The sequence below is a fragment of the Sinocyclocheilus anshuiensis genome, unplaced genomic scaffold, assembly GCF_001515605.1.
Source record: "Sinocyclocheilus anshuiensis isolate Anshui unplaced genomic scaffold, SAMN03320099.WGS_v1.1 scaffold1393, whole genome shotgun sequence".
NCBI lineage: Eukaryota > Metazoa > Chordata > Actinopteri > Cypriniformes > Cyprinidae > Sinocyclocheilus > Sinocyclocheilus anshuiensis.
Window position 1 is genome coordinate 1421294 of NW_015548343.1, and position 12544 is coordinate 1433837.

Below are 12544 nucleotides of genomic sequence, written 5' to 3' on the forward strand. Positions count from 1 at the left end.
TCATAACCATACTGAAAATAAGTAAATATTGTTAGCTGATGCTAACTGTCGAGCTAACAAGCTTGCTGGTGCTAAGTTGAGGTAATTTTTAGATATAAAGTCCAAATATTTTTATTCAACCACCTAGATAGATTACATATGGGGGGAAGGAAAGGATGTGATGTTCAGAACATGGTACCTAGTTATTATCATAGTGGGAAGTGATGCCCTCTGGGGGCATTTGGCCAGGGGTGTTTTTACACCACAGACAAGGTTTGAGAAGAAAACAATCATTATGAAAATAGCATTATATTTTGCTTAAAATGTTCTTCCTAACTTCAGGCCCTATTCTCATGTCATATATAACTGTGATGTTCTGCAAAACAACAAGCTTTAAAACACTTTTTTCTTACTGGTGAAAACTGTTTTCTCTCAGGTACATCGCAGTGTAAGCTTCACAGTGAACATTAAAAAGGAGTACTTTTACTTTTACTGGAGTAATATTTTATTATATGCATCTGTACTTTTACTTAAGCACTTGATTTTTGTACTTCGTCCACCACTACAAATAGGTAATACATATTATCACTTCTTAAAATAATGTTTCATTACTCACAAAACTTACATTATAAGTTTGTCAGAGTGCGCTAAATAGACGTCAGCGATCGAAAGTCGTGTTGGCCTGAGGAGGCAACCAACCACAGCAACAGTGTGCCGCTCGAGTGCTTTCCATTGGACGGGAAAAGAAAACACTGTCCTTATCACTTTTATATAGATACAGTACTTGTCAAAGGTTTTGAAGAATTATAATTTGTAAATGTTTTAATAAAGTCTCATGCTCACCAAGGCTGCATTTATTTGATCATAACCGACAGTAAAACAGTAATATTATGAAATATTATTATAATTAGCAAAAACTTAATTAAAAACATTTAAAAATCATAGTCTATAAACTTTTGGCAAGTACTGTTTACATGTCAAAAATATAAACACACGATAGATAGATCACTCTACTCAACTACCTTATAATGTTAAAGGAAACATCATGAAGACTAAGAGTAAAAAAAAAAAAAAAAAGACCACTGATTTTGTCAGTGCACACCAACATCTGCTGTTAAGAAGCTGAATTTGTCTGTTTTATTTGCCAAGTTCAAATGCTGAAATAAACCTATGGAATTCATTAATTTAAAAGCTCAGTGCTGCATTTAAAATTCCTGTTTTTCTGTTGTTGTTTTTTTTAAATATATTATTATTATTTATGTTGCCCTATATCATCACTCTAGCTATTTTAAAATTTTAAGTGTTTTATTAAAATAACTGTATGATTTATTTTACATTTTAAGTATACTGATGCCCCCAAGTGGCCTGCAGCTTCCTGTTGAGAACCACTGATATTATGAGATAATACATTAAACCTAAAAAAAAAATAATAATAATAATAGTATCATTATGGATCTTCCCCTCTTCTCAAATTCACATGAAATGAAAACTATTTTATTTTCAGGCTCTTTAGCACCTCATGACCCATTACTCAGGTTCGACTTTAAAACAGTATTTATTTAATAAGTGCAATTTATGTTCTCAAGGATCTCAGGGCATTTACTTGCACTTCTTGGGAGTTCCCCTCTCTCTCCCCTTTTTAGACCCAGCTCTCACAGCACTTGTCATACAGTATGTGTTGGGCACTGATATATGTTTGACTCCACACTACTTCTGTTTGAATGATTTTTGGGATGTTCATCATCAAGGCTGGCCCTAACCAATTTGGTGCCCTAGGCAAGATTTTAGCTGGTGCCCCTTGCATCGCAGCTTTAAATTAGAGAACTAAATTAGAGCAAAAGACAAGAAATAATTAAGAATATGGTTAGTTGCTTTATTAGCCTATATTTTTTTATCTAAATTAGACTGTATAATTTCAAAACCTGAAGCAAAAACAGAATGGCCTGACTTTAGCTTTGTGAAAATAAAACATACCAAACAGCAGATGGGCTGAATGAAAATGCAAATTCACTCTCTGTCAGCAGGTGGCGCTTAAGGAACAGCAGTGATGCATTGTTTCCTTGATTACCACTGTAAACACTAAATGCATTATACAGAGGCAAGATGAAAGGAAAATGCCATCTAAACGGTTTCTTAAGACAGTCAGTTCCCCTCAGAGATACATTCATACTTCGTGAACAGTGAGCTTGCTCTGCCTGCTAATGTAGTTTCTCCTCTTTGCATCTCTGGCCTCTGTAAACGCCGTTTACAGACTTTGAAATAAAACAAAAAAACGTCCGTTTCCGATTTATGGCCGATAGTCGATCGGTGCATCTCTGCTCAAATTCAAATAATAAACTGCTTTTATTTTGGTGGTTTGCCAGCAAATAAATAAATGCGCTGCATGTTTCAGAGTGAAGTGCTGCATGTCATGGGCTGCACTCGAACACATTACCGCTTTACTCAGAAAACTGCAATGCATAGCTATTTTTATTTAATTTAATCACAGCCTTCGCGATATGACTATGGCATTAAGCCATAATTCGATATCAATTATATGTCGATATATAGTGCAATTAAAAATAATATTATAAAAAATAAAATAAATAAAAACGTAACTTTTGTGGGTGCCCCAATGGATGGACGGCGCCCCTAGCATTTGCCTATTTTTCCTATGCGACGGGCCGGCCCTGTTCATCATCCATTTAACAAAAATGTTTACTGTTAGCTGCTCTCTCTCAAAAAAAAAAAAAATTCCTGACCAACAGAATCCATCTCATGCAATGGACAGACAAATGTGGACTGTGTCTTTTTTGGCCATTACATCGATGAAACTCTCAGCCTCTCGTATACATGGATCTCATATTAAGACTGTGAATATGTGACATGGTGCTTTTTATATTGTGATATTTGTTTGTTTGTGTATTTATTTTTTTATTTCTTATTTTTTTCTAGATTCTGTGTTTGTGTTTTATTTTTTTTTAATATTCCTGAAGTCTACCAGGGGTGGCATAGGTTTGGGGTGTGCTCTAGGTTTGTGTAGTTGCTTTTTGTTCTGTATTCTTGTTTTTCTTTGAAAAGAAAACTTAATAAAACCATTGTTTAAAAAACGGTTGTTATTTACAAAGCTGATTACACATACAAATTGCCCCCTCTCTCATACTGAATGGTTTTCTTTAACCCGTACTGTGCAACTACCAATATCCAAAGAGGAAATACAATTGCGCTGTCCTCAGAGAATCAGAGATGTTTAGTCATGTAAGATCATTGAAGAGATAACCACATCTCCAGCCTTCTCATCGGTATTGATGGGGCCCAGGAAACTATGACAACAGAATCTATAATTAAATTATTTTAGAGTAACTTAAAAGCTACCACGCATTGTCTTATTAATGGAAAATCATTCTAATGATGAACACAAATGAGGGTGTGGCCCCATATGACCTGAAACAAAAGCTTTCAATGCATCACCAGTCAATGTGAGAACACCTGAGCATATCTCAGACATATGAGGCAATTGATTATAAGATAAATACAACCAATACAAATCAATGTAAGTTCCTTAGGAAGCTCAAGCAAGTATCTCCAGAGAAATTAAAGGATCTTTTGTAAAAACCTTTTAGAGAAACTAATCGGCCTTCAACATGCAATGGTTGTTTTTAGTGTTCTCCTCGGAAGGCATGAAATCCTCCGAAATGTTGGCTGTTTTGCATGAGAAAAATGTAATGTATCTTAATTCAGCCACTCATCAATTTTCCTATATTCACTCTGAATGATTATTAGGCTGCTTTTTACCGGTTTAGATTGTTTTGGAGTCGTTCAGCCTTTGTGTGCTGCCCCTATGTGATCCTGAGGTACTGATGTTTCCATGGTGACCGGTTGCCTCTTCTCAAAGACCAAAACATTTTTTCTCCCACTGTGAGAGACCGTGCTGGAGCTGATCGTGTTTTTCTGGGTCAGATGAGTCAAACACAATGTTTGGTTAAGCTCTTCACAAAGATCGTTACTTATCTAAGAATCCATTTTAATCATGGTTATTAAAAGTGAGGAAAATTGTTGCTTAGAAGGTGTCATCAGAACTCTCAAATGAGTAATGGTCAGCATATCCGTATGCTTGTTTCAGCACCATGGACAGAGGCAACAAACCCTGAGGCCTTCAACCAAAACATCCATGTTCACTGAAGATACTTCTGATGGCTTCTTCTAATTTAAAAGAGACCAAAAGAAATGACAATAATTAAAACAGTAATTCAGTGCTTTGTCTGCTGTAGTCACATTTTTGACAAGTCTGACATTGCGTGCCCTGATGCATAAAGTTAGTCATTAGTCTCTCTCCTTCATTTCTATAATAGCCAAATATCTTCTTGATTACTGTAATAGATGGGTCCATAAAATGCATAATTTTGATGGACACTCATTCAGAACACCTGATTAAAATAATGATTTGCATCGTCCCTGTTTGAGAATGTTCAAACAAGAATCTGCTGCATAAAATTATAAATGAAACTCATTCAAAACTCACCTGAATATTTTGTTGAAAATACCGAACAGTAAAATGTTATTTACGTCTGTTTAATATGCTATACCTTTCATTATTTGGGACTGTTTTTGTCAGAAATTCTCCTACATCAATTTAAACAGTCATCAAATTGCTTTAAAATAAAGAGAAATAATGCAATTTTTCTGTAAAGTTGCGGCCCCACAAAATGAAAAGCAACATCTCTAAATTACCTATTTTGCTGCCTTGAATGATGTTGTTAATTCACCACCATCCATTTGCTTCCTCGTACCCAAAGCAATATTGCTCAGTCAGAAATGAAATTGTGAATAGATCTCAATATTTCCTCAAAAGACTTGCCCAATGTCATTCCCCTCTTATGTGTCCTCTGAGGTAAGTACTTTGGCATGGCCTCTTTTGTGAAGAGTGCTATATGACCTGTTGGTTTTACACAGAAGCGGACAGACATAAGATCAGGAAACGGAGGGATGAGTGATCGTGGTGCTTCATTTGAACTGTGGAGGGGGTAAGAGAGCATCATTACTCTCTAGAGACTCTCTCAAGACTCCAGTCAAGAAGAGTAGGAGCTCTTGTTCTGGCTAACACCTACCCAAAGAGGGAGAGAGAAATGAGGAGAAATTATAGAAAAAGACATCTTTTGTGAATCTGTCAAATCTTTTCAGAAATGTAATTAATATTTATACTCAAGCACTTAACACTTCAGAGATAATGAGTGCTTGTACATTTCATAATTGGTTAAATTCTGCAGTTAATGAATTCAGAATTGACTCGTTTGGTTAGGTCTCAGTGAAAAGCAGTGATTCTATGGATGACTCAGTCCAACATGTATTACTGTGTGAGCCTGAAGAGACCATTGCACCCTAAAAATAGTAACTGTTCGCGTGGAAAACAAACGCTTTGTTTGTACACAGCTCTGGCTGGCTCACTACAGCTGATGAATTTCAATTGAAGTTCTTGCTCATATGTGTGTGTGTGTGTGTGTGTGTGTTACACTTGGTGATTCAAGGACGAAGGCGAGAGGATCCAAATGCAGATGAGTTTATTGAAGGAATTAACAGGAACCAGGACGACAGAAACCAAGAACAGGAGCGAACAAAACACATAACAGTCATAAATGAACAAGACTAGACAAAGGACCAGGGCAAACATAGGGGTTTAAATACACAGGTTAACACAGGGGCTCAATGAGTTTTCATAAGAACTAACAGGGAAATGGGTGTGGTAAATTACTGTAATTGTCATGGAGACAAACAGGGGTAACCAAGGGAACAAACAAGGCAAGGCAAACAGGGACAGGAACTGAACAAAGGAAGTGAACAGGGAAACAATAGGAACAAAACACATTACAACTCAAGAGTCCTAAACACAAGACATGGGAACACAGGCTGGGATCATGACAAAATATAATACTATTTCGCTCTCATTTCTCTCTCAATAATTTAATTCCTCTCTCATGCAACTATATTCTCCTGGCATAAATTACATGGGCACAGTTAGATGCTGTTTTCCAGTCTTATTTTTAATCTTATTCAATCAGCAAATTTTCAAGTTAAGTATGTAAGGCTCTTCTAAGACTTACATATTACTTAGTGCAACATGCTTCAAATTTGAAAGACTATTCCATTAGTCTAACCGAGTCTAATGGAATTAATGTGCTTCAATACAGATGTAGGACATTGATGCAGGCTTGCATAGCTCAGGGTCATAAATGACACTAATGAAGTTGATGGGCCCACGTAAGTTGAATACAAATATTTTTCCTCTATTCATATGTTCTTTGATGAATTCCATGGTAATGCAACCTAGATTTTTAGAATTCTTAGCACTTAGTGTATCCCTTTGCATTTAATGAGGCTTGACTATTACTGGGTGCAGCATAGCTATGTTTGTCTACTGATAAATTACTCTTTATAGCACAACTGTTGCATGTCAGCAACACATGGGTTGTATTGCCAGGGAATATGGATGATATACTTGAATGCATTTGGATAAAAGCATCCAGAAATAAATGTTGTTTGAAAGAGCCTAACTATAATAGATGACTCTACACACATTCCTCATTTGAGTTTTAAATCCTTCAAGGCTGTGATTAAGAGCTCCTAGTTTAGAAACCAAGCAATCATCAAATGTTGTTTTACTACTACTAAGTTTACAAATTATGGAGGACCAACACATTTTAAAACATTTACCATTCCACATTACAAGCTTTAATGGGTATGTATACTATGTAAAGTTTTGCCCTTACAGAAAAACCACATGAACTTCATATGTGCAATCACATGTGAAATATGTGAAACACATATGAAACACACATGAAACATGTGGTTTTGGAACATTTTCATTGTGTAAATGTGAAACCCATGTGATCTTATGTGGACAATATGTGACAACATGTGGAAACGTGATCACGTGTTTTACACATTTCCACCATGAAAATGTTCCAAAACCGCATGTTTCATGTGTGTTTCATATGTGTTTCACATGAGTTTTCACGTGTTTCACATATTTCACATGTGATTTTGACATGTGATTGCACATGTGAAGTTCATGTGGTTTTTCTGTAAGGGTGGGATTGAATAATAACCATATTTTAATGCATGAAAGCATCAGAGTTCCTTGTGAGTTAAGGGGTTGTCAAAAGCCATTCATTTTCAACACGAACTGGCGATTTTCCCTTTGCGATGCAATGCTGAGCAGTTGAGTTCAGTGTACGCAAGTAAGTCGCGCCATGCGACTTAAGAACTTCCGCATGGAGATAATCCAGCTTGTAAACTTCCAGTGAAATGTTATTTGATTTTGTGATATATAGAAACTCTTGAGCCCCTCACACAAACCTCTCCTGCCTCGTTCTTGTCAGAAACTGAGAAACAAAATAATTCCAAAACCCTAAATAATGACAGCAATCCCAGTAATCCCAGGAGAGTACCTAGACACGTAATTGTACATTTAAATGCTGACAACTAAACACTATCGTAACTGTTTAAACTAATATTAGCTAGCTAGCATGCTATCTAATAATAAATGACATCATAATGATATTCTTGATAATCGATAACTTGCCTTCATATTCATGAATATAACTGGATATACACAGGGTTGCCAACTTTGGTTGCCTGGCTGGAGTAAGATTAGTTACAGCTGTGCAGTAAAATTCACTTTAAAGATTCACTTTTCATTCATGAAGACGACATGAAAAAAAAGTGCCAAAAAATGTGTTTCCGGGCGGAAAACAAAGACTTTTAAGATGAAAATTACATGAAATTACCATTATAACCAGTAGATGAGAGCAGAGGATCGCTCATTAGATCAATAACCATTTCAGCTCCCAAGATTTTGTCATGTCTCGCTTTGGGGTTTATTATAAAACAACTATTGTAACACATTTTTTGTACTTTTACTGAAGTATAAAGTATAGCAAGTGCAGGAAGTCACAATGTGTCATGTCATTTAATAAATAAATAAATAAGCCCAGACACCAACAGCCTAGAAATGTTAATTATTTAAATACTTAACTAGTTAACTACAGATTAAATAAGTTAATTATTAATGTTAGAATAATTATATAATAGTGCATTAAACTATTGTAGCAATTTATTTACTCTGAATCACTTAATGCACAGGTCTATTTTTGACATCAGCCTGTCAGATGTTTTGTCCTACAGTTATTACTATCAATCATAGCAATGAGTTTCAGAACAATTTGGTGGATTCACTTGTGTAATTTTTTACTGTCATTCCTGAAACAGTATGTGGACATTTGGTTAGACAAACAATACTTTTCTTCATATTGTGAATGATTATGTAGAGAAACCGAGCAAATGGCGCTCCACTTGTAGCACAGTTGATTTTGACAGTTGACTGGAATTGACCGAGCTGGCTTATCTAAAACCAGGAAGTAATCGTGCATATAGCTATAACGGTAATGACACATTGGAAGGATAACTTAGAAATAGCTTTCAGAACTATTTTTTTGCATGCCAATGACAACCAAATCCTGTAGCCTATTTAAAGCGGCAGACGACAGAACTGCAGTGCTCACTTTTAATTAACAAAGTTGTTGTGAGTTTGGTGTGGAGGCTAATATAGTAATATAGTATAACAATTTTTTAAACCTTATTTTGCAATTCGCTTTTTATTTTTTATGCTTAATAAGAAACATGCATCCATAGGTTTTGTGCACATTCAGTTTAGAACCAACCCTTTTGTGTACAGAATGAGATTATGCACTGTAAAAGTGTGATGACTGCTTTTAGTGGCAGTGGATATGTGTTTGGCCAATGTGTATGTATCTTCTGCCATGTCTAACCAAAAACAGTTAAAGGGACAATAAGGAGTGCTGTGCATACAGATGAACTAAAAATCAAGGGTTTCTGAGCCAAAGAATAACAACTGTGAAAAACAAATCAGCTTGAATTACGCTACAAAGACTCCATTGTGCGTTCGGTCTGTGGCAGCACTCGGGAACAGCGCTCCACCAGTAAAGCTGTGATTCTGTAACACAACCCTCTATGTTCTGTACACATCTCATAGACAAACACTTATGTTTAGCCATATGTCGCACTGCCTGCTAGTCATGTGTCCTTGATTTCTACCAAGGGATCCAAGATCCTTCATCAATGTGGCCACCGGAAGGTGTTGATGTCACACATGTCGGCTGGTAACCGCAGCTGCCTCCCGCCTGCATCTCTGCGCTCGGGTCATTGGAGCCGTGAAGAATAGTTATTGTGATTGCCTACCGGCTTTAATGAGAGAATGCAGGGTTTTCTTGGAAACATATTTGATTAATTACTCAAACAAGTTCCCCTAAAAGATAACATTTTAATTAAACAAACAATTTTCTTAAAAGTAAATTATTTGGTGGTGTTGTGTGCTAATGTGCAAAGTTTCAATAAACATTTTTTGATAAGATTTAATAATATGCATTAAGCACTGCTCTATGCACTTTGTCCTTGGTATATCTGATCTCAGTGTCCCGGAGGCCTGTCCTAATTGTTCCTTCTGGCGGGTAAACACAGTGATGCTAATGCCTTAGTGATGGGCTGCCAATGATTACATCAACTCTTGGCATCCTCTCTCAATGCTGGACATAAGCATAATGCTGCCATTTGTTTCATGTCACAACAATATCATGCCCTCACACTTGGCACTGCTATGCAAGGGCAGAAGCTCACAGAAAATTTCACTTTACAACAGAGTACAGAGAGGTTTAAAATTTAATGGAGTCCCATTTTTCTTCATGAACTATGTATGGTTAATAGGATGTTGATGCACATTATCCGGTGGGGTATGGGATCCTTATGGGATTTAAATATTACAACATTAAATGAATAATTTACGATTTTTTTTTTTTTTAATTTTCATTAGTGACATTCATTAGACCACATGAGCCTCTTTGTACAAAAGGTCTTCCACCGAAGCACAAGCTGTTTAAAAATTGTTATGCTAAAAATATAGTTTGTATGGGGGGGGACTAATTATACTTTTCAATTTCACTATATTTCATTCAATATATCATGTTAGATACACATAATGAAAGTGTTTAATAAAAAATAAAAATCTGTATAGCCTAAAATGATTTACACATGTACTAAACATGCTGTCCAGGCAGCTGATATGTCCTGCTCTGTCATCCGGAGGTCTCTTGTTTGGCATTTAGATCTCATGGATTTGCGACATTGGTTACCATCTGTGATGATCAATCTTGTCTTCTTGTATTTCCAATTGGAGATAATTTAATGACTTTTTCAGGGGAAAATAGCTATTTAAGCTACACACAGAGTTTTTTTACAGACATTTTCACTGTGATCTCTCCATAGCAAATGGAAGTGGTGGTCGGGCCATAGCTGGTCTGTGGGCGTCTTGGTCACAATCCGCATACTTCTCGTTGTTTTGTTCCCCCCCAATGTTTGTGTCCCACAAGAACACATCAAGAATTGTATTGCTTGCCCCTATGTGTCTTTCACCCCTTTCAGGGCAAAAAAAAGCCTCTTGTCTTCAACACAAGGGCACTTGCAGTGCAACCTGCCCACTCCCTGCATTCCTGCATTGATCTCTTAAAGAGCAGTGGGAGGTTTGTAGATAGCCAGCCCTTCAGCCAACAGATGAGCTTTTGTGAACTGGTCAGAGTGAAGAAACACAAGCTTCTAGCTCCATTTATAGAGACTCAAGATTTGCTATAAATTGGGACTGAGAGGCCAGGCTTACCTAGTTGAATATGCGCATAGGCAAACACTTGTGAAGAACGTGTGCTGTTGTAATGCTCTGCAATGACTATGCTATGGAAGATGTGCATTAAAGCCAGTTTATTGGACATTGGTAGTGCATTTATATAGATTAATTATTACTCAAAATATACTAGTAATATAATAGGGAAATATTTGGGAAATCATTCATTATCTATTTCCTAGATTTTAAAATATATTTTAGCATTGAGGAAGAAATGAGCAAATAAACCATCTTTAAGCTGCATTTTAGAAATAAAAGTCATAAAGAGTAAAAGTGTTTTAACATTTTATTTCAAATACATGTGATTCATTCAGAACCTCTATAGTTTCAGATTTCCATTTGGAATCATATAACATATTTTTAAAATTACTGCAGGTCTAGATTTGATTGTATATGATAATCGACTGGATGTGTTTACGAACTCATTTCTGCTGCACCGTTTTTGTTTTTTTTTCTCCCCTGAGCTGTTTGTTATATGCCTCATTATTTTAGCTTATGCCTATTTGCTCAGTAGTATTGCTGTATCTCTAGTACAGGAATGAATTTCCTCTACTAATGACCTTGTGGAAAATATCTTGAGGACAAAGGAAATTGCAGCCTCACATCTGGGTGATCACATAGTGAAGGAAAAGCCTTCATTCATATGATCAGAAATTTTGATGTTTTTGGGAACAGATAGTACAACAAAAACAAAAAGAGAATACATTTCAAAAAATGAATGAATACATAATAAAAGCAACATATTTTACAACAAAACACTGTAGCCTTTGTTCTTTGGCCAAACCACACAAACAACTGTCAATTGTTTGAAAAAAAAGCAGAAAAAACAGCACTTTTAGCAGCACTTTACCCTCAACAGAGATAGATTTGTCCGTGTGTTCATCATGTTTCTCTGAAAAGCACAGTGGGCCACCATGCTGAGTATCACAAACAGCGGTTGGTTAATGAATTGCAGAGTCATTGAAAATGAATTAATTTGTGGATATTTCAAGATGGGAAGGGAACAGAGCAGATTGCACCATTTATCCAGGACACAAATTGCAACACTTACTTCAAGAAATCAGTCCAAGAACTAGTTCACAGCATTTTGAAATAAAATGTATTCATGAAATAATAGAAGGCGTGTTTCAACCGTAGCATGACATCATCAGGGTGTGTCTGTGTTTTTTAAACATCTGGAGACGTTTCATTGATACAGTATGATAAACCACATGGCAACATTTGTCTGAAGCTAACAATTCCAGATCCTATACGGTGCAATATACCATATGTAATTTCTCAATGTAAAGTATTTATATAATGAACATGAGTCACCACACAATGGTTTGATTGTGCTGAAGCTGTTCTTCACTGCGCTCTAGTTCTTTCTGATAGAAGGCCTTGTTGTGCTCGGCCCAAGTTGAGGCAGATGTGAACTAGAACAATAGCAGCTCCTTTTATCAGAGAGCAGGGTAGTGACACCCTCCGCAGGCACACAAGGGCTCGAAAGAATGCCTGGCACCGGCCCAGAATGACTGACGCTATTAGAGACCCACCTCATCTCCCGTAATGCCGTGCAACGGAGGGGACGACACCTTCAAAGGCCAGCCCTTCTTCCTTAGAAGCGCCGAAGACTATCGAGAAGGTTTGCAGAGTGTCCCCAGAGCGGACTTTGGCCCTTTCCAGTCATTTTACCAGATAAGAGGATGATTCCCCAAGTTTAATTTCATGAAGCAATTGAAGAACTGGGTCTTAAATCCTGCTGATGTTGAACAAATAGCTGAATCTGGTTCAAAACAATGTTTCTTCCAAGATGAATGTTCAAACACTGTTCAGTCTGCTTTAGCAACTGATTACATTCAT

The 12544-nt window shown here is 36.6% G+C and overlaps 1 protein-coding gene across 1 annotated transcript in view; it reads left to right on the forward strand.

Moving 5' to 3' along the window:
- The first annotated feature begins 4819 nt into the window (after positions 1-4819).
- The window catches only part of LOC107656580 (myelin basic protein-like), a 15072-nt gene continuing 7347 nt past the window's right edge, over positions 4820-12544 (forward strand). The window contains exons 1-2 of the mRNA XM_016444472.1: positions 4820-4849; positions 10450-10547. Coding sequence (XP_016299958.1) covers positions 4820-4849; positions 10450-10547 — 128 coding nt within the window. The remainder of the gene's footprint in view (positions 4850-10449; positions 10548-12544) is intronic.